Genomic DNA, 23,611 nt, shown 5'->3' with positions numbered 1-23,611 from the left:
AAGTATAAGTATATTGATTGATTGATAATCAGTATAATAATACAAACTGATGATAGTAAAGTCAAGCAAGCTTCAGATGCGTTAACTAAAGTTGTGAAAACTACTGATTTTACTAACGTCATGGATAACAATACTCAAAACAAAGTAAGAAAGCTTATGAAAAATCTGGAGGTTTCAGACCCATTTCTAATTAGAGCAATATTTTTAATACTTAGAAATGTAATAATTAGTAAAAATCGTCCCATTGTTATAATGGACCCTATGGATGAGAAGTTAGCAGCCAAAACTACAGCATTTCATAATATACTAGACATTTTGGATAAAAACATCGTTAAAATTGCTAACCATACAGATTGGGATGAAATTATAAGGCATTTTGAGGAATGGAAAGATTGTATCCGCGTCGATGTTTTAAATTTGTTTAAAACTTTAATTCTACAAATTAAAATGGCATTTGAAAAAATGGACTCTGAAACCGTGCAAGAAGTGAATGAAAACATGAAAATACTTTTCAAGCCTATAAAAGACATTTCAGCCAGGATGAATACAATGTATCCATATCATGAAATTTTGTAATTGAAAATAAATAAAAATAAAAAGACCAAGTTATCCTGAGAATAAAAGCTTAGAATAAGACAACTACATAATAACTTGATTATTAATTACTAAGTGATGCCGCCCGCGACTTCATCCGAGTGGATTTAGATTTTTAAAAATCCCGTGGGAACTTTCACTTTCTGAGATCAAAAATTCTGACTTCCCCGGGATGCAAGATATCTCTGTACCAGATGTTATCAAAATAGGTTTAACGGATGAGCCGTAAAAAGCTAACAGACAGACAGACAGATGGACGGACGAACAGACACACTTTCGCACTTATAAATTAGTACCTATGGATAGAATAGAATAGAATATAATATAATATAATGTAATATAATATAATATAATATAATATAATATAATATAATATAATATAATATAATATAATATAATATAATATAATATAATATAATATAATATAATATAATATAATATAAATACTATCTGTCCCGGCTTACTCACGTGTGTAGTCGACGTTAGCCCGACTAGTTTCGAACCCATACGGGGTCCTTTTTCAAGGGAGTCCGTCCGCGCCCGCGCCGCGGTTTTGACTGCGGGACGCACGTGCCGCTGCCCGTAGAGCCCGTTGTGAGGGTGGCTGGGGTGGGGGGGGAGACAGCTGCCGATCGTCTCCCGACAGTTCCTGCAGACAGTAATATAATATAATATAATATAATATAATATAATATAATATAATATAAAATAATATCATAGAATGGAATGGAATGGAATAGAGTAGAATAGAATAGAATAGAGTAGAATAGAGTAGAATAGGGTAGAATAGGGTAGGGTAGGGTAGGGTATAGTAGAGTAGGGTAGGGTAGGGTAGGGTAGGGTAGGGTAGGGTAGGGTAGGGTAGTGTAGGGTAGGGTAGAGTAGAGTAGAGTAGAATAGAGTAGAGTAGAGTAGAGTAGAGTAGAGTAGAGTAGAACATAATACAACAGAACAGAATATAATAGAACTAGTATTTTGCTTGGTGCTCGAGCTGCAAAAGCAGCTCTCGAGATTTATAATTGGCATTTTGAATTTTTTTCCAGCTCTCTGCCAATTTAAAAAAGTCATACATTTTCTATGAAAAAATAAATTCCGCCATTTTGAATTTTTTTCTATCCATCGAGTAGACCTTCGGATCTTGATCATCTTTGGCCAAGAAACCACTCTTCCATCTTTCATACCCTCCGAGATGGACGCCAACAAAATTTGTATGGCGGCCATCTTTTTTTCGCCTTTTTGATTTTTTTTTAAATTTTGCCAATTGGATGAGGTTTCGAATGGCATTTGCTCGAGCACCTCCCACCTATCTTCAATACCTTAAGCGCGCTCTTAACCCGTCTCCGAAATCCTCTATCGTCAGCTCTCTCCAAATTTTTCTCGGAATGAATTTTGATCTTCTGTATGAAACCATAAGTGAGAAACAAAAATTCATACAAAATTTTACAGGAGGGAATTTTTGAATATCTCGGCCGCCATCTTGTTTTTACATTTTTTTTACTTTTTTTATAGAAATACCTATTGTTTGACAGATGTGGATTCAGGAGCAAACCGAGCGCTCATTCACTCTAGTTCACTCTGCCTAATTAGATACGATTATTATTATTAATATTCACCCAAAAACATAGGAAAAAATGACAGAAAAAAATTGTTAAGTTTATCGGGCAACATATTTCAAATTTGGAGGCAAAAAGTTTTTTCAACAATGTGTTATGTGGCGTTTTTTTTTTCGGGCAACATTATCAATGGCGGCTGATGGCGGCTTTAGCGGCAACTCGTTTGTTCTATTGACTAATTTTCGGAAAGAAATGTGAAAATGGATGGTTTTACCAATCCGAAAATAGAGAAACAGTTGATATACGAGATATATCGAGGATGTCGTTTGTGCGGCGGGGGTGCTGGCTACAAAATGCCAATAATACAAAACGTCGTGGATTTGGATAGCGGGGAAATTGAGTTGAAGCAAAAAATCCGTGAATGTGTGCAAATAGAGGTAATTATCAGGTCTATAATAAGTTGTTACTTATTTAAAACAACAGTTTTCGTAATAAATATCTCTAGAACTTTCTATTATAAGCTAAACAATATTTGTTTTGATAGGTGCCTACCTATAATGTAGAAGCGTCCTACTTTAACCTCTTTCTAGTATCTAAGAGTTTACAAGTTACCGTAAGATTTCGAGGTTTACTTTCTAATTTACTATTATGAAGTTTTTTCAGTAATACTCATACTTGGATCATTGAAATTGTACATTATGGGTAGGTATAGTCCATAACGAGGTTTCTGGGGTAGTGGAGAGGGGTGACAGTAATTTCACAACTTCAGAAGGAAGGTGGCAAATCACAGCTCTCGTGTCACGTCATCACACTCCTGCGCCCCTCCACTACCATGGGAATCTACTCGGTTAAATGCCTGCTACCCCATGATCACTCACAATTGGTAACTATGGGCCTCATGGAGAGAGCTATGTGCGGAGTTTCTCTACATGATCAAATCAGAAATGAGGAGATCCGTAGGAGAACTAGAGTAACGGACATAGCTCAACGGGTTGCGAAGCTGAAGTGACAATGGGCAGGGCACATAGTTCGTAAAACCGATAGACTTTGGGGCCCAAGGTGCTGGAATGGTGACCTCGCACCGGAAGATGCAGTGTTGGAAGACCCCCCACTAGGTGGACGGACGACGTCGGATGAGTCGCAGGGAGCCGCTGGATGGCGGCGGCGCAAGACCGTGACGTGTGGAAGTCCCTACAAGAGACCTATGTCCAGCAGTGGATGTCTATCGGTTGATGATGATGAATACATTTTAAGTTTTTTTTTTTCTGTGATGTAACCACAAATTCACGGTTTTTGGATTAATTCCTTTACTTGTCCTATAAGACCTACCTACCTACCAAATTTCATGATTCTAGGTCAACGGTTAGTAGGACCCTATAGGTTTTCTTGACAGACACGACGGACAGACGGACAGACAGATCTTATGTTCCTCTTGAGGTATGGAACTCTAAAAATCCTTAAAAAAATTCAATTTTGTATCTTTCCAGGTCCACCAAGATGACAAAATGCCTCCACTTATATGTGAGGTGTGTCTGGACAAGGTGAACGACTTCTACGAGTTCCTGGAGCACTGTCGGCAGACCAACAAGCAGACCCGTCTCCGGCTAGGCCTGCCCCCGCAGTCGCTGCCACGAGGCGCGGTGAGTCCGTTGTATTCCTCTGCTAAGAGCCTCGTGAGCTCAACGGTTGAGGAGTGGATTGAATAGTCTTAGCCTGTAGTAATAAAATGATGCGATGTTTTGTATAGTGTAGGCGACATATTCTACTAACTACTACTAACTAACTACATATTATAATAATATCCAAATTAACTTAAAGTAACTTATTGTTATAATTAAAACCTATTACTAAAATTTATCATTATAACTTATAACTAAAACTTATCATTAAACTTATAGCTAATACTTATAAATATTTATATTAATCTAAACCTTAAATCTAAATAAATACACATATATTATTTCCATACAAAATGTACTTGCCGGCCGACCGAAAGCAAAGCTGACCGTACGATTGAATTTTATATTTTGCGATAGTCATTAGTACCTACGACAAAACTAGTTACGCGGTGCATGGTCGGGCGGCCGTCGCGAGGTATCGTTTATAAAATAAAACCAGTGTGTGGCGGCATGTCCCCACAGCGTTACACTTACATTGGTGCATTTTTATTTCATCCAACTTCCGCTTAAATACCGTCCGTAAACCCTCAAAAACCATATATAGCAATAGCACAGCCTTGAAATATACAGTCCAATTACGAGTGTACTTGTACAGAGCAACTGCACACTGCACACAGATTCGCGTAGTCTGTGTGATTGATGGACGAGGGTTTACGTGAGCGTGGTTTTAAATATTTTAAGTGTCGTTTAGTAAGTTCTATCATAAAATGGTGCATTACTGTTCTGTCTACGGATGCTATACGAATTCTAAACAGAACAAGGGTCTAAAATTTCACCGATTTCCCCGCGATTTTAATCCCAATTTTGTGACAACCCTTGCATATTTGTGTCGGAACACGTATATACCTACACGAGCGGCGGCATCGCTCGACTTCAAAGGCGTCGAACAACTGGTAGTATTTCGTTAAACTGTGGCAATAGTTTATAATAATATAATATAATTTTATTTTGAAATTAGAATCTAAATTAATTAAATATATGAAGATATATGAGATATGAGTATAATATATGAGATATGAGTTTCTTACCCTCTGCACTAGATTATGGGGCTAGAATTCAAAGAATATAATTTAAAAAAACTAGACAGGCGAATGACATCAGACGAGTCACAGGGAGCCGCCGTGAAAGTCCCTACAATACACCTATGTCCAACAGTGGACGTCTATCGGTTGATGATGATGATGATGAATGACGATTTGGTTTATATTCCAGCCTGATGCTGGGGACTGCATACTGGGTGTCACGGAGCCGATCTTCGTTGACAATGAAGACTCCAACGAACCAATTGTAAGGTCCAAGCCCAAGCCCAAATCCTTTAAGATGAAGGTGAAGGAACCTGACAGTCTGGACTCGAGGACCAAGGTATATGTCGTGTTTACCGGCTGAGTTTGTTGTGGGCTCTTCTCAGACCTGGGTGCGTTTGGAACCCTCGTACCTTTAGTTTTAAGTTCGCGTAAAAATTATCACCACTATATCATACAAATCCAACAACTGACAATCAAAAATTGTAATTTAGTAGGTACCTATTTTGAATAAATTATTTGATTTTGATTTGATTTAACCGACTTTATGAAAGCTCATGTATTTAATCAATATGTTTGTATGTATGTATGCGATTATCTCATGGGGCAATTAACCGATTTTGATAAATTTTACACTATCGTATTTACATATTTTCAGGATGGTTTTAGTATATTATATACATCTATAGTACATGACAGGTTGAGATGACAATCGGGGTATGAGGGGGAGGGGGGGGCCACACCCGCACGTCACCCGCGCTCGCCCGCACCGAGTCAGCGCGGGGGCTATAATATTTCCTAAGAAATACCTACTTTTTTTTTTTTTATTCAGATACAAGTTAGCCCTTGACTGCAATCTCACCTGCTGGTAAGTGATGATGCAGTCTAAGATGATAGCGGGCTAACCTGGAAGGGGTATGGCAGTTTTTATTAAACCCATACCCCTTTGGTTTCTACACGGCATCGTACCGGAACGCTAAATCGCTTGGCGGCACGGCTTTGCCGGTAGGGTGGTAACTAGCTACGGCCGAAGACTCCCATCAGACCAGACCAGAAATTGAGATATTATAAAATTCCAAACCCCTGCCAGGAATCGAACCCGGGACCTCCCACTATTAAGACCACAGCGCTCACCACTGCGCCAGGGAGGTCGTCTTTCTGTTTGACATAGGCAGGTAGACCTCACACACCTTTGAGAACATTATGGGAACAGGTTTCCTCACGATGTTTCCCTTCAGTCTGTTTGAGGTAGTGCATGTACAGTTGTAGCGCGAATTTTGTCTGTTTGTACAAGATCATATTTTTCCATGCTTTCGGAAGATTAAAGTGGAAAAAGATCACAAGAATGGAAGAGAAAAGGTTAGCATTAAAAAAATTAACCGACAAGATCTGATGCAAGGAAATGTGATAGGGTATTTGACAGCATGTAAAATGTAGGATCTCACATACTGGTACCCCAGAGATGGGAAGAGAGCGAGAGGACGGCCACCAGAGGAGATGGGAGGACGACCTGCCAAAGGGTTGGCGCGGATTGGCTTTATATAGGGAAAAATGTAGAAAGCTAGAAGAGGGCTATGTCCAAAGAGGACAACCTGATCTGTAAATTGCTGGTGTTACCAATTTTTTTTAAATAAATTTTGATTGGCTGAATTTGTGCGATTCTTGTTGCAACAATGCATTGTAGCCAATAGTGAGCGAGCGTCAACCAATCAGAGGTGATTGCGATCGTGACATTGTGGCTGTCAATCTCCCGCAATTGCGCAATAGGATAGGATAATTAAATAATAGGAAATAAGAAATTAGTAATACGGTTAGTTAGTAATATAAGATGTATAACTATTGTATCAGAGAATAAAGGCTATTTTATTTTATTTATTTTATTTTTAAAATATAGGATCTAATAACTGATGTCAACGACTTCGTTCGCGTGGAATTAAGTGTTCGAAAATCCCTTGGGAACTGTTTGATTTTCCGGGATAAAAAGTAGCCTATGTCACTCTCCAGGTCTTAAACTATACCCATGCAAAAAATCACGTCGATCCGTTGCTCCGTTGCGACGTGATTGAAGGACAAACCAAGAAAGCAACAAACCAATAAACCAAGCAACACTTTCGCATTTATAATAGGGGTAGTGGTTCTATCCATTTCATAATACAACCCAACTATTGAAGCTGTACAATGTACTATTAAGATATTATGTTAGTCAGTTTATCCTTTTACATATTAATATGGCTGATGAGTGTAAAATATTTTTGATCTAAGTAGTTATAAGTCCCGCAAATTGCTAATGCGCGTGGCCGCCATTTTAGTGACGTCAGCACTAGACTGAAGTTTCGAGCTGATGGTATATTTTTATTTCGGCTGACGTCAAAATGACGTCATTTCGATGTTAATGAGACATGGTTCCAGCGCAATAGCAATTTGCGGTACTTATAGTCCATAGTGTATGCACAATTGTAGCTCAGATTTTATCTGTTTTTACATACAATATTATATTTCTCCATGCTCCCGGAAGGTTAAAGTGGAAAAAGAACATAAGAATGGAAGAGAAAAGGTTAGCATTAAAAAAATTTACAGATAAGATGTGACGTAAGGACATGCAAAAGTATCCAGCCTGACTCTAGACCTACCTACCTGCCAAATTTCATGATTCTACCGTATAGGTTTCTTGACAGACAAACAAACAGACACAGTCAGCCAGCAAAGAGATTCTATAAGGGTTCCTTTTTTCCTTTCGAGGTACGGAACTTTAAAAAACCGGCCAGTTTATCCTTTTACATATTAATATGGCTGATGAGTGTAAAATATTTTTGATCTAAGTAGTTATAAGTCTCGCAAATTGCTAATGCGCGTGGCCGCCATTTTAGTGACGTCAGCACTAGACTGAAGTTTCGAGCTGATGGTATATTTTTATTTCGGCTGACGTCAAAATGACGTCATTTCGATGTTAATGAGACATGGTTCCAGCGCAATAGCAATTTGCGGGACTTATAAAGGTTTCATATTCATATTCTTTATTTTGCCACATTATAGACTTTCTTGTGTTCTTAATAAATAATTGATTTATGTATTTTGCACGCTTCTGGTAGAAGGAGGGAAAAGAATACAGGAATGGAAGGGAAAAGGTTAGCATTCGAGATTTGTTACGGCTAAAGTTTGCCTGAATTAAATCTCAATTTCCATATAAAATATTCATTTTCTTTATTAATAATTTTAAAAAATAAGGCTGATATTTTTTATTTATAGATAATTTAGATTTTTTAAATCTTTATTTTGGTACTGATTCTGAGCACAACCTAATTTAAGAGTATTCGCATCCTCTTCTTACTAATGTAATATGAAAAGGACAGACGCAGTTTGACAGTTTTAAATTTAATTTTTAGATCGTCGCACAGTCGCGAGCCTACTGTTTAAATTTGTGGCGTGCACTAAAATTTAGAGTCTTTAAATGTAAAGTTCATGTTCTGTCATTGTTAAAAATAAAAGGATGCAGATACTCTAAATTTAGTTTAGAGAAAGACAACTGAATCGGTGCCATTGTTGATTTTTTGAATGTCTTTTAAAAAAATGTTGAGGAAGTCATTTTTCTCATTCCGAAGGACACAAGGAAAGAAAAGGAAGTGGTTAGAAAAAGTTCCAAAGACAGGCATGAACCTAGGACTCTCCGTAGAAGATCTCCGAGTCCCGCGCCCCCCAGCCCCCCGCGACAGCTGCGCGGTACCAGGAGATCCCATGAAGATGATGTCTCTCTCAGCAAAATCCAGGTAAAATAGCGTCTGAAAATACTATTCTTCATTCACCTTTCTTTCACTTTCCTTTTACCCTACTTTCACCATTCCTTCACTTTCCTTTCATCATTCCTTCACTTTCCTGTCACTATTCATTCATCATTTCTTAATTTTCCTTTCACCATTTATTCATAATTTCTTCACAATTCCGTCACATTCCTTTCACCATTCATTCACTATTTCTTCACCGTTCATTCACTTTCACAATCCAGTCATTAATCACCCACCATTCCTTCACCGCTCCTTCAGTATTTTACTATCTGACATGTTACTCAGCAGACAACAGGTACCATACGCATTGTTACAGTTGGTAATATAGATTGGAATGGACCCGGAACTTTTCTTAGAGATACCCTAGTTCCCTGCCCCTCACTCCCCCGCGATCTGGGAGGTACCAAGAAGGTCTCATGAAGATGATATCTCTCTCAGCAGATTCCAGGTAAAATAGCGTCTGAAAAGTGCTATCCTTCATTCACCCTTCTTTCACCCTACTTTCACCATTCATTCATCATTCCTTCACTTTCCTTTCACTATTCATTCATCATTTCTTAATTAATTGTTTAATAATTTATATAATCAATATTAGAATGCATGAATATAATAATAAATAAATAACTTTCCTTTCACCATTCATTCATAATTTCTTCACAATCCCTTCACTTTCCTTTCTTCATTCATTTACTATTTCTTCACCATTCATTCACTTTCCTTTCGCAATTCATTCCTTACTCTACCACCATTCCTTCACCGCTCCTAGAGTGAACTAGAGTGAGGGAACTCTGTCGGATCCTGAATCGACGATATGACAAATGTTAGGCTATTTTGACGTAAAATCACAGAAAATTTTGACTACATACGTCAAATGTACTAACATGTGGACACATGCCAGTGACATTTAGCAAAATTAAATGATTTCATTTCATTTCATTTCATTCTAGCCCCAGTGACAAACTACCGCTATACAAAAAATCACATCATATCATTACTACAGTCCAAGACCCTATTATATAATTATGCTATAATTTATTTTCTTGTAGAAAAGTCGAAGATCTGATGAACCAATGCCCAGATCCATATTGAAGAGAAGCAGAGAATCACAGGTACATATAAAAACTAGTTTATGCTGGCGACTTCGTCCGCGTTTACTGTACAAATTTCAAACCTCCATTTCACCCCCTTGGGGGTTAAATTTTCAAAAATCCTTTCTTAGCGGATGCCTACGTCATAATAGCTATCTGCATGCCAAATTTCAGCCCGATCCGTCCAGTAGTTTGAGCTGTGCGTTGATAGATCAGTCAGTCAGTCAGTCAGTCAGCTTTTCCTTTTTTATGCCCGCGACTTCGTTCGCGTAGACTACACAAATTTCAAACCTCTATTTCACCCCCCCTTAGGGGTTTATTAGAGCGTTGTCTCTGTCGTTGAAACCGACAAAACGTTACATAGGCATGAGTGACAGAGACAACGCTCTACAAAGCCGAAATCTCATTCTAAAGGTCGATATACAATATTTCTTGCCGGCTATAGTCGACGTATTTTAAACTGAGTCGTCGAGTTATCTGTCTGTTTCGCTCGCACTTACAGGTTGCTGGTAAGTGCGAGCGAAACAGACAGATAACTCGACGACTCAGTTTAAAATGCGTTCGTTTTTGTTTCAGTCAGAGGAACGCGTGAGAACAAAAAGGTTGCGCGAAAAAGAAAATGAGAAAATCGCTAATGAGAAAGCCAACAGCAAAAAAGTTGTCAAGTAAGTCATGTAACGCGACTGGCCGAGATGGCAATCGGGGTGGGGACACACTGCACAGCACAGCCCCGCGCTAACTCGGCGTTCCCCCGCCTCATTACCCGATTGCCATCTGACATGTCGCGTACAATCTAAATATATAAAAGACAAATACCACTCACTCACTGACTGACTGACTGACTAATCATGAAATCTCAGAAACTATAAAGCCTACAAACTTGAAATTTGGAAGGTAGGTTCTTTCTAGGACGTAGTTACGTATAGTGGCGAGTCAGTGTCCTCTGCCGAGTACTCGGTTGGTATAAACACTTGCGAGTGCTCGGCGCAATTTCGAAATACGTATAAACGGCCACCACAGCACTGTCTCGTCGAGTGACATTTTACTGTCTCGCTTCACTACTTGGGAGGTGTAATTAGCCCATAATCACCAACATTACACACTTGTACCATAATGTACTATTCTTGTGATCAAACCCGTTTAATAACAATTAACAGGATAGTGCTGAAGAAAGAAGACTTCAAATCTCTACCCAAAGCGCCGAGTCCGAAGCCCCAGCAGAAGACATCCGCGGCACACAGGTGCAAGGTCTGCAAGAAGAGCTTTGACAATGGGTTGTCATTCAGCAACCACATGAGATCCCATGCTAAAGAGAAGTGAGTATGCACGGACCCCCTCCACTTCAATGGTAATATCTAAAGGTCATCATCCAATTTACCATTAAATAACCATTTCCAAGCATTTTTTCCGTCCCCCTCTTCTCCCCCTTCTCCCCTTTCATCCCCCTCCCCCGCCCCTCCGACTTTTCCCCTCCCCTTTTCCGTCCATTCCTTTCACCCCGGCACTCTCCCATCCTCTCTATAGCTTCGTAAAACACTTTGTTCCCCGCTGTGTAAAATGCAAGGATTGCAAGATAGACCCTGTTCTCTTGAAAGGTCATCATCATCATCATCATCATCATCATCATCATCATCATTATCATCATCATCATCATCATCATCATCATCATCATCATCATCATCATCATCATTATTATCAACCGATAGACGTCCATTGCTGGACATAGCTTGTAGTTACTTCCACACGCCACAGTCTTGCGCCGCCGCCATCCAGCGGCTCCCTGGCACTCTTCTGATGTTGTTCGTCCACCTAGTGGGGGGGTCTTCCAAAGCTCCGCCTTGCGGTATCCCCCTCTTTTCAAATCTCATCATATAACGTGTTTCCAGACCAGTGGAACGGAAGCCCTCTCCGCCGCCCAAGAAAGAGGGCAAAAAGCTCGAGTGTAGAGAGTGCCATAGACTATTCGTACACAGGAACCTGCTGGACATACACCGATGCGGTGGCAGAAACGGTGAGTGATCACCGCCTCCACACACACGCACACTCTGAGGCACACTAGTCATCATAGTCGAAAAACTTTCAGCTTTTATAAATTAACGAAGGTCTGGCACGCGCTGGCTCTTTCTGTATTAATTCAATTCAATTCAAATTTCTTTATTGCGACTTCGTCCGCGTGGACTACACAAATTTCAAACCCCTATTTCACCCCCTTAGGGGTTGAATTTTCAAAAATCCTTTCTGAGCGGATGCTTACGTCATAATAGCTATCTGCATGCCAAATTTCAGTCCGACCCATCCAGTAGTTTGAGCTTTTATCCCGGAAAATCAAAGAGTTCCCACGGGATTTTTAAAAAACCTAATTCCACGCGAACGAAGTCGCGGGCTTCAGCTAGTACTGAATAATAATCACTTATAATACCACAAGAGCTTCAAAATTATCGGGTATTTCCCGATAGGTTCGTTGCAAACAAATGAAGGAGTCAAGTTTTTCAGGTTAAAAATTTTTTCCTGAAAAACTTGACGACTTTATTTGTTTGCAGGGAACCTTGAGGGAAATGCCAGATAATTTTGAAGCTCGAGTGGTATTCGGGGGATTATTTTTCCGTCCCAAATGTCGGCCAAAATCTCCAATTTTCACAATTGAATTCAACCTGTCAGTTTGACGTGTGGTTAATTTGACTGGATCATGTTTTGTTTACTACCAGAGAAAATTTTCAAAAAATTATCAGTATAATACCATGTAGGTTGTACCACGTGACGTCGAATGGTGCAATTCTATTGGTCGACATTTGGGTCGGAAAAATAATCAATATAATATTTGCAATCGCAGTTGCGAGCAGTAAGGAGGAGACAGAAGAGAAGCCGGAAAAGCCAGTAAAGCCAATGAAGCCCGCGTCGAAGCCGCAGCGAACGACCACGCCCAAGAAGAGGGCAGAAGGTAACTTTTCCTTCTTACTAGGGTTCCGTACCAGAAGGTACCCCTTATTGCTAAGCAGTGGCGTAGCTACCTAGGGGCAAGGCGAGGCAGTGCCCCGGGGCCCTAAAGCTCAAGGGGCCCTCGAATCCTTACCAGAAAATCTCGATCAAACTAAACTTTTGTAAATTTCTCCCATTTTGAAAATAAATATGACAGGTTGCAACCTGACTAATCATGGCAACTCAGTTGAGAGAAATTCGAAAGTTACTAAGGAATTCCCCTAAATTCTTTCTGTGAATGTATTTGTAGCAGTACCCTTATTATAAATGCGAAAGTGTATTTGTTTGTTGGTTTGTTGGTTTGTCCTTCAATCACGTCGCAAGGGTGCAACGGATTGACGTGATTTTTTGCATGGGTATAAATAAAGACCTGGAGAGTGACATAGGCTGACTTTTTATCCCGGAAAAACAAAGAGTTCCCACGGGATTTTAAAAAACCTAATTCCACGCGTACGAAGTCGCGGACATCTTATTATTAGAATTTTATTTATTTTTAGGCATAATAGTTTTTGATTTATCGTTCAAAATGGTGGAAAAAATACCCGAGTAAGGAACTCTCAGTGCGCGAGTCTGATTCGCACTTGGCCGAACAATTTTCGGTTGGTAGTCAGGTTGCAAACCCGTATAACTGAGGGCCGGATAATCGAGTTTCTACTGTAAATCTGAATAAGGCCGCGATGCAATTGACTAGTAACGCCATCTGTTATGTGATATAGAAAACATGGTTTGGTTTTGAACAATATTTAGAAATTCCGACGGTGGATCACGCTGTGAACCACGCAAAGGCGGCCACGTCGATGCTGTACCAGGTCCTCACCTCAAGACTATCACCGAAGACCAAACTCCGTATCTACGGAGCCTATGTCCGCTCACGCCTGACGTATGCGGCACCTGCGTGGTACGCTCTTTGTTCGGCTTACCAGAAGCGCCGGCTACAGGTTCAACAGAACAAGTGCCTGCGTCTGATTGTTGGAGCTCCGAGGTACCATTCATCGGGATACCAAGACGCCCACCGTGGAGGAGTACGTCCATGCACTTGCGCGGCGAATGTTCGCCCGCGCGGACCATGGACCGTACATACACCTCCGCGGGATAGCACCGCTTCAACCCAGACCACCAAACGGGCGTCCTCTACCTCGCGAGCTTCTGCGGTCACCCACACCAGCGCAACGTGCTGACGAAGATGACGACGATGAGGACGACGCAAGCTTTACCGGCGTTGATAATACCCCTGTGCACAACGACGAGCCCACAGCCTACAGTACCTCGAGGCCCTAAGCCAAGAAGGCAGGCCTTAGCCGACAACGGCTTAAAGGACGTTACCGGAGAAGCGTTCTTCCCCGCGCCACACCCGGGCAAGGAGGCCGTGCCTCGAGGCCCGTACCCCCGTTTTGGCCCAGGTCAAACGGAGAAGACCCCGCTGCAATATTTAGACTCCGCGCGCGATAGTGCGAACGCCACCCGCAGCGCGGAGAACAAACGAAAAGAGAACAAGTCCCTTAGGGCTCTAAGCCAAGATTGGCAGGCCCTAGTCGGTGAAATTCCGGCTTAAAGACAATCACCAGGGCACAAAGTTTCCCGGCGCCCCACCCGGGCCAGGCCTCGTTTACGGAGACACGGGGCGTCGCGCGTCGCGTGGCGTCTCGCGGCGCGTCGTACGTCTTTTTTGTTTACAGTGCAGCGGCGCGTGAAGCGGCACTTAGCATCGCACGCGTAATCACAAACATATGGCAATATACGATGTTGTTCATAGAGATGCGAGGCGGGAAGAGTGGCGGTGCGTCTGCGTTCTTCATTCTGGGCTGGTTTCCGCACTTAAACGTTTCCGTCTGTTGTGCGTGCATCGCCCCTACCCGCCGAAGTCTTCACTCCAGCCATCCAAGCTCGCTCCAGAAGCCAAATAGACCGGCGCGTCTGCGTTATGCGATTTCCAAATAAAGACTGGCAGAAGGTTCCGCTGCGGGCATCGCTTCGTCGAGAATTTCCGCCGCGATGAACGCCGCGTGGGACGCGTCGATGCCATCCGCGGGCTCGGCCGCAAAAAACGCTCCATCTCAAACAAACGCGTCTAAAATTGCTTCTCTGTAAACGCACTCATACAACGCCATATGTTTTAATTCAGTGCGGGCCGCGCCGCCCATTTCAACGCGCGACGCCCCGCGTTTCCGTAAACGAGGCCTTAGAGGCCATGCTTCGAGGCCCGTACCCCCGCTTGGCCGTTCCGGTCAAACGGAGAAGACCCGCTCATCATCATCATCATCATCAATATTTAGATTAATGAATTCAAATCATTGTTCCAGTGCCCATAGACCCGGACCTGCTGAAGCTACTGCGTCCGCTGCAAGTGCGAATCTCCAAGTGTGACCCGCTATTAGAGAACAAGCTGGGCGACCACTACGACGCGTCCGACGTCGACTATGTGAGTACTTCCCATTGCTGAGGGCTATTACCCCTCTCGTATCCATATTAATATTATAATCGGTTCGAGAATTTCAGAAATTACATACTAAAACCTGTTATGTTTATGTATACCTATATATATTTATTTATTTATTAGGTTAGGTTGTAATCTCTGAAATTCCCGAACCGATTTTGAAAAATCCTTTCATCAGTAGAATGCTACATTATTCCTGAGTAACATACGCTATGTTTTATTTTCAAAAAAAATAGAGATCCCTACGAAAATTGTAATAAGCTGCCCGTGCGATGCCGGGGTGGGTCGCTAGTCATCACATAGGTTCTTTTTTTCTTCTTTTTTTTTTGTATGTTTCGATGGCAATCCTCCGACATGGTTATCCGCGACTTTGTATAGCTTAACACGGCATTTTTTTTTTACATTTTCCTTTTAGATTAATATCATGAAACAGGTTCTTTTTAGATTATCATGAAACAGGTTCTTTTTTACCTTTTCTTTTTAGATTATCATGAAACAGGTTCTTTCTTTGACCTTTTCTTTTTAGATTATCATGAAACAGGTTCTTTCTTTTACCTTTTCTTTTTAGATTATCATGAAACAGGTTCTTTTTTATCTTTTCTTTTTAGATTATCATGAAACAGGTTCTTTTTTACCTTTTCTTTTTAGTTTATCATGAAACAGGTTCTTTTTTTTGTTCTGTGATCATGATTTTTAAGCTATATAAGCGTTACGTTTTTTAAGTTATTCTATTCAGACTGATTTTTATATGCATATGCGTCACACGTGTTGGCGCTTGGCAACAATCATGCTTAGATATGCAACGATAATGTCTATCTTGGAACAACGCTTGCCTAGAACATGTCTGTTTACTCTTGCTTTGAGGGTATTTAGGTTATACAATCCCATCCAATCCATCACCCTGTTTGCGTCCACTGCTGGACATAGGCCTTTCCAAGAGCGCGCCACCAAACATCTTCCTGATCCATCCCGCTCCCCAACACCTTCAGGTCATCGGTCCAGCGAGCTGGAGATCGTCCCACACTGAGCTTACTGGTACGCGGTCTCGTTTTTTTAGGTTATACGTGGTTTGTCGACCTCCCTAGCACAGTGGTAAGCACTGTGGTCTTATTAGTGGGAGGTCCCGGGTTCGATTCCTGGCAGGGGTTTGAAATTTTATAATTTCTAAATTTCTGGTCTGGCCTAGTTGAAGGCTTCGCCTTCGGCCGTGGCTAGTTACCACCCTATCGGCAAAACCGTGCAGCCAAGCGATTTAGCGTTCAGGTACGATGCCGTGTAGAAACCAAAGGGGCATTGGGTTTAATAAAAACTGCCATGCCCCTTCCAGGTTAGCCCGCTTCCATCTTAGGCTGCATCATCACTTACCACCAGGTGAGATTGCAGTCAAGTGCTAACTTTGTATCTGAATTAAAAAACAGGGCATTCCACACCTTAGCGGTTCGTATCAGAAACGTTGAGCAAAAAACGTTTCGTGAGTAGATTTGATGTCGACCTTATAAGGAAGAACCCTTCCTTTTTAGGGTTCCGTGGAAAAATGAGAACCTTTATAGTTTCATCCAGTCATCTGTCTGTGTCAAACTGAGAGCGTTAAAGTTTTTTTTAAATAACTATATGAAGTTTTTGTATTTCACTAAGAAAACGCCGTTGTTTACCAATCCATGTGACGTCACGACAGCTCATGATTCTAAAACGATGGCGGGCAGCGTTTCTGTGGCGAAATCTGAAATGCAAAATTTTTTTAAAAATTCAATTTTATTCCACTTATCGATGGAATGAATTTTTGGTAGTTTATTATCTTACTTACTTTAGGATTAAATTAAGACACTTTTTCAAAAAAAGGGGTAAAGTACCCTGTTTTTACCCTACCCTTTAAGGGTAAAATATTACCCAATAAGGGTAAAATATCTCCGAATAAGAGACTGAAGTCTTAGGACACTTTTTTAACTTGTATAATTTATTTTGTCAAGGCTGATATCTATAGAGCATACTTTGACTTTGCTCAGACTTAAGTTTCAGCTAAAACGAGACAGATTTTTGTCAGCTATATAACGCTGTCGGGTTTTAAGTCTGAGTGCGCTCTATAGATAGATATAGAATAGAATAGAATAGAATGTTTTTTTATTCATGTAAACTTTTTAAAAGTGCTTATGAATAGTCAGGTAGTTTTAATCTACCACTGGTTCGGAATGCCGTTCCTACCGAGAAGAACCAGCAAGAAACTCGGCGGTTGCTCTTTTTAATTTTTCAATTTACAATGTTATTATACCGCACTATACAAGCCATTGCAGCCCCGTGCATTGCTGGAGCGAGTCAAATCCAAGCTTTTTTTATCGTTTACATAGTCTGCGACTGTATAATATGCTTTTTTTAGGAGCATACTTTAACACATTTTTTAAACTTGTGTAAAGGCAAGTCTAAAATTGCTTGTGGAATTTTATTTTATAAAATATATAGGTAGATAGATAGATAGAGAGATAGATAGATAGATAGATAGATAGATAGATAGATAGATATAGATTAGTCAACCTAAGACTGCGATGTTCCAATGTAATTTCTAATATTCAATATTTGATTTCCCCCACAGGACTATGGACTGGACAGGGCGTGCGTCTATCCCTACATATACACGTTCCGACATCTCCGTATCAAGTCCGAACCCCTCTACATGGTTAACATACAAGATGAGATCAAGAACGCGATCGATAAAAACGATAGCTACGTCCATTGGGATTCAGATGAAACTGACAGTGATCTAGATCTAGACGACTCTAAAAGCGTAGACACACTGACATCCATATCACTAAAAACACTATTTTCACAAAAAGTCCTAGGCAAAGTTCCCAAAAAACGCCGAAAGGTTAAAGTCGAGAAAGAGTTCGACTCCATACTCAACTCTACTAACGATTTCGATTCCGATATGCGTTTAGGAATCGATGATATCATTAATAGTCTAGGTGATGATAAAGATAAGAGTACATTAGACGGTGATAGCGCTAAAATCGATAAAACTGACAACGATTCGTTATTCGGTGACGATAATTCCCCAGCAATAGCTGTTACTAATGATGATTTCGATTCGCTGTTCAGTGGTGATGCGAGTAAAACTGTCGATAAAAACATCGATACTAAAAGCGTGGATAGTAATATAACTGATTTCTCTATGGATTTTACTGAGGATGTCGGCGTTGATAAAACTAATCCTCCAAAATTACAAGTTCCAGTACAGGATTCTAAAACAGTAGAAAGTAAGGAATTGAATAAAAATGATGATTCTGATGGCAAAAATGTTCAGGATGATACTACAAGTAAAACTGATGATAAAAATGATTCGAATGGCGTTAGTAATGCTGATACATATGAAAATACCACAGATGCTAAAGACAATCAAATAGTTACCGAAAATAACATCTCTGAAGCAAAAGATCTGTATTCCGAAAATAAAGAAAAAGATGATGCAAATAAAGAAAAAGATGATGCAAATAGAGAAAAAGATGATGCAAATAAAGAAAAAGATCATGTAAATAAAGAAAAAGATGATGCAAATAAAGAAAAAGATGATGCAAATAAAGAAAAAGATGATGCAAATAAAGAAAAAGATGATGTAAATAAAGAAAAAAATGATGAAAATAGAGAAAAAGATGATGCAAATAAAGAAAAAGATGATGTAAATAAAGAAAAAGATAATACAAATAAAGAAAAAGATGATGCAAATAAAGTAAAAGATGATGTAAATCATGTAAACGGACAGACGGATTTAGACCCAGAGTTCAATATGGACGATTTAGAAGATGTGAGCGATTCAGAAATGGAAGCAAGTATGTTAATGCATGCCATAGACAAGCAAATAGAGGAGAAAGGGACGGCGAATGCTAAAACCGATGTGAGTGAACAAGGCAAAACAATTACTGACGATGTGGTACAAATGTCAGTAAAATCTACTGATTTAGAAAGTATTTCGGATGGAGAGTTTGAGTGAAAGTGTTTAAGTTGTGACTTGTACGGCAACGGTTATACCCTATCCGTGGAAAGTAGTTAGTATAGCGCTCTCTCTGTCACGTAATCCCATACAAATGACAGAGACAAAAACTTATTGGGCGTTAACTATTTTGAGTCACCAACCAATCACAAACATGTAGTGTTTGACGACCTCCCTGGCGCAGTGGTAAGCACTGTGGTCTTATTAGTGGGAGGTCCCGGGTTTGATGGTCCCGGCATGGGTTTGGAATTTTTAATTTCTATATTTCTGGTCATCAGGTGAGATTGCAGTCAAGGGCTAATTTGTATCTGAATAAAAAAAAGAAATGCAAAAAAAACTTTCGGAATTAAATTCAAGAATGTTTTCAAAAACATTCAAAATTCAATTAGAAAACATACTTTGGTTTGTGATTGGTTCGTGACTCAAAATGGTTAACGCCCACTTGGATTTTCGGATCATCTGCATGGGATTACGTAACAGAGAGAGCCCTATACTAACTTCGTTCGTCGTTGAGACCGACAAAACGTCGTATAGGTATGAGTGACAGAGAAAACGCTTTACAAAGCCGAAATATTCTAAAGGCCAATGTATTATTTTCTGCCGGGTACTGTACATTTGACGCTAGGATAGCCCTTTTTTTGTTTGATTTCACGTCACCATAGAGCCTTTTGACCTAAATTGGGTATTTTCCTACTTTTGAATTTGATAAATATTATTACTTTATTATAAAGTAGGATAAAAATATTGACCTACGCTGAAAAAAATATTAAAATCCAACAAAGATTTACAAGTTACAGGCATTTTAATTTTGGAGTGGGAGGGTCTTCTATCCCTTTCTCGCAAAACGAAAATTTGTATGAAACCGCACGAAGCTACTATGGCATTAGTAAGGTGTGACGTCAAAATGCTGTATCGCTATCTCTGTCTAATCAGAAATATTTAATATTTTAACTTTTTTGTTATTTGATCGATTTAATTAGTTTTTTTCAGTTTACGTCATTATTTTTATCCTAGTTTATAATAAAGTAATAAAAAAAAATTGGAGTCAAATACCCAATTATCGACGATTTAGGATTAAACCGCGAGTTGCCTCTAGTTCACTCTAGTACTGTGAACGTGCCAGCTCTTGTTATAGTTCTTGCATTTCACGAAGGCGAGTGACTCATGCTTGTGTGTTAGGGCCCTCGCCCACGGCGACTTTTTGTAGCGATGCTGTCGCGCGTTTACTAAACGCACGCCAGCATCACTACTAACGCGTGTTAGTCGCATTTGCAACGCGCTACTGCATCGCGACTGTATCGATGCAAACGCGCGACTTTGTCGGATGACATCGGGGGAAGAACGGAGGGAGGGTGGCGCGTGAATAGAGAACCGAGCATCAGTGCAACATTTTTTCTCGTCTGCATCGACACAGAAGCGCGACAATATCGCGTTTGCATCGCGACTGAATCTGAGACCGTGGGCGAGGGCACACAGCTAGCGACCGCTTCGCGACTGTATCGATGCGGACGCGCGACAGCATCGCTACTGTATCGCTACAAAAAGTCGCCGTGCGCGAGGGCTCTAAGTCGTATCTGTATAAGTAAGGTACACTGAATGTGTGCGTTAGCGAGTGCTTGCTCGCGACTGATTGGTCCGACATGCACGCACACTTACGCAATGTGAGTATACGACGTAACCGCAAGTAAAGTTCACTCGCCTTCGTGAATTGCAAGAACTGTAACATACCTGTATAGTACGCGACAGGTTAAAATGGCAATCGGGGAGGGAACGTCCCGTACACCCGCACGCTAACCCGGTGCGGGCTAGTGCGGGTGGTGTGCGGAGCGCCTCCCCGTTTCATACCCCGATTGCCATCTCGACCTGTCGCGGATTATGAGTCCGTCGAAGTCGGCAGTCTGAGGTGGACATTACGTTAGCTGTGAACAGATCCCTACAGTTGTATGTGTATGTTTTGTTCATGTTATAAAAGGGAGTTGAAACTTTTTGTATGAAGGCGGGCGGGAACCCCTATTTTTAAGGTTCTCCATATTAAAAACCGGCTAAGTGCGAGTCAAAATCGCGCACCGAGGGTTCCGTACAACAGTTTTTTTTTAAGAATATTAGCCATCTATATAATATAAAAATGAATCGCTAAATGTGTTGCTAATCGCAAATCTCGAGAACAGCTGAGCCGATTTCGCTAATTCTTTTTTTATAATATTCCTTGATGTACGAGGATGGTTCTTACGGAGAGAAAAATTAATTAAAAAATTAGAATCGACTGTTAGGCGGTACGAAGTACGCCGGGTCAGCTAGTGACTAATATTCCCCTTTCCTCTCCAACTAAGCGTCAAGCTTGTGCTAGGAGTAGGTACGACAATAGTGCAACGGGCGGGGTTTGAACCGTCGACCTTTCGGTTTTCAGTCCACTAAGGTACCAAGGCTCATTTATATTTTTTACGACATTTTGCACGATTAATCAAAAATTATTGCACATAAAAATAAATACAAATCTGTTTAAAAATGTAAAGCCCTTTCATATGATATAGTATACCCCACTTGGTATAGTTATCCTAAAGTCCTTTTCTAAAAAGAAGTCCTGCGGTGATTTTTGGAACTAAATTTATTTTATTTTATTTTTTTATTTTATTGCTTTTTTGCAATCAACAGCGATATATACAATATAATTTTACATAATAACAGACTGAAAATAAGGCCAAATAGGATTACAATTTTTTATTTAATTATGTTGACAGGTCGGCCATGTTGTCGTTCGTCGATGTTGTCAAGTTCGTTTGTTGTGGTAGATTTTTGTGAGTTTTTAACAAGCTTAGTGCATTTAAAAGGTAAAGGAGTGGACTGAAAACCGAAAGGTCGCCGGTTCAAACCCCGCCCGTTGCACTAATTGTCGTACCTACTCCTAGATCAAGCTTGACGCTTAGTTGGAGAGGAAAGGGGAATATTAGTCATTTAACATGGCTAATATTCTTTATTAAAAAAAAAAAATTTAAAGATTGTTTACAATGCCAAAAGTTCGGCTCGAGAAATGATATTGAAGGTGAAAGAGTTCTGTGAAGCGGGACAAAAGAATAATCAGTACCCTTATTATAAATGCGAAAGTGTGTTTGTTTGTTGGTTTATTGGTTTGTTGGTTTGTCCTTAAATCACGTCGCAACGGTGCAACGGATTGACGTGATTTTTTGCATGGGTATAGATAAAAGACCTGGAGAGTGACATAGGCTACTTTTTATCCCGGAAAATCAAAGAGTTCCCACGGGATTTTCAAAAACCTAATTCCACGCGGACGAAGTCGCGGGCATCAGCTAGTAATTAAATAAAAGATAATAATAATTTTTTCTGACGTCAAACGTCTGGGGGACTTCATTCATGAAAAGGACTATACTTTGAAAATTGAAAATACTAATATGAAGTCAGAGCTAGCGCGTAAGCTACCATGCAAATAGTTGAATGACTACTTCGGAACGTATTTTCACGGATTCGGATCGGACGCAGTGCGTAACCGCCCTTATACTTCGTTGTCTGTCTGTGTGTTTGTCAAGACCCCGTCAAGGGACCCGTCCCTGTTGATGGTCCCGGTTGACCCGTCAAGGGAATCGAAATCCTATTCTTGGTCAAGTCTACCTAGAATAGATTGTGAATACCTAAAAAAACCTGAAAAATCATTTATTTATTTTGCTCAGATATGGTAGGAACATGTATATTATTTACATGGGGTCTTAAAAATTAGATAATCAGTCACAAAATTAATTGATTTCATTTCATTTCCCCGTCTTAAAATATTGTTATGTCATCATGTCAAAGTTATTAATAATTCAAATGTCAATTTCTATGCATTATTTAAAACTAGATGATGCCCGCGACTTCGTCCGCGTGGATTTAGGTTTTTAAAAATCCTGTGGGAGCTCTTCAATTTTCCGGGATAAAAAGTAGCCTATGTCCTTCCCCGGGATGTAAGCTAGCTAGTTGAGCCGTGAAAAGCTAGCAGACAGACAGACAGACAGGTACACTTTCGCATTTATAATATTAGTATGGATTTGTCATTAAATAAGTCATTAACACTATAATAGTTTTAATGTAGTAAAAATTTAAATAAATAACGTCAGGTTCATTCCATAGCTGACGGTAAATGGTTATGTATACGTATTGCCGTACAGTACACATTCTTCGTATATAAAAGTGTTATTTCTTGTGCGATGGTACGGAACCCTTCGCGTGCGAGTCTGACTCACACTTAACAGATTTTATTTTTGGCAAAAGTTGTCAAACCCTTTTGTTTCTTGTTTTTCTACATGTGTAAAAAGTGTATGGTTAGAAAGTTTTGTACATTTCTAGAGATACGGTATTTTACACCAAGCGAGAAAAAAATCAAAAAATGTATAAACAAGATAGTATTAGCGATCGACAAATGTTAATTATATCAGTTTATAAATTATATAATAAATATTATAATTCATTTTAACTTTTTATCCGTTCTACAAATATTCAAAACGCATGATAGATTTGACGA

General features: G+C 40.1%; 1 protein-coding gene across 2 annotated transcripts; it reads left to right on the top strand.

The window, feature by feature from the left end:
• The first annotated feature begins 2,316 nt into the window (after window positions 1-2,316).
• On the top strand, window positions 2,317-23,611 carry LOC117994914 (glutamic acid-rich protein-like). Of its 2 annotated transcripts, XM_069508368.1 has the most exons (13): window positions 2,317-2,584; window positions 3,635-3,787; window positions 5,039-5,188; window positions 6,169-6,207; window positions 7,938-7,973; window positions 8,448-8,612; window positions 9,674-9,736; window positions 10,292-10,380; window positions 10,873-11,031; window positions 11,602-11,726; window positions 12,546-12,653; window positions 14,992-15,110; window positions 17,710-23,611. In XM_069508368.1, the coding sequence occupies exons 1-13, from the start codon at window positions 2,408-2,410 to the stop codon at window positions 19,099-19,101; spliced, it is 2,775 nt and encodes a 924-aa protein (XP_069364469.1). In that variant the 5' UTR covers window positions 2,317-2,407; the 3' UTR covers window positions 19,102-23,611. The 2 variants fall into 2 exon arrangements, with proteins under 2 accessions (XP_069364469.1, XP_069364470.1); XM_069508369.1 differs by lacking the exons at window positions 6,169-6,207; window positions 7,938-7,973 and having other exon boundaries at window positions 17,710-21,929.

Source organism: Maniola hyperantus, chromosome 28 (genome assembly GCF_902806685.2).
Source record: "Maniola hyperantus chromosome 28, iAphHyp1.2, whole genome shotgun sequence".
Lineage (NCBI taxonomy): Eukaryota > Metazoa > Arthropoda > Insecta > Lepidoptera > Nymphalidae > Maniola > Maniola hyperantus.
The sequence above is the reverse complement of the archived record's forward strand: the minus strand, read 5'-3'. Positions and strand labels throughout refer to the sequence as shown.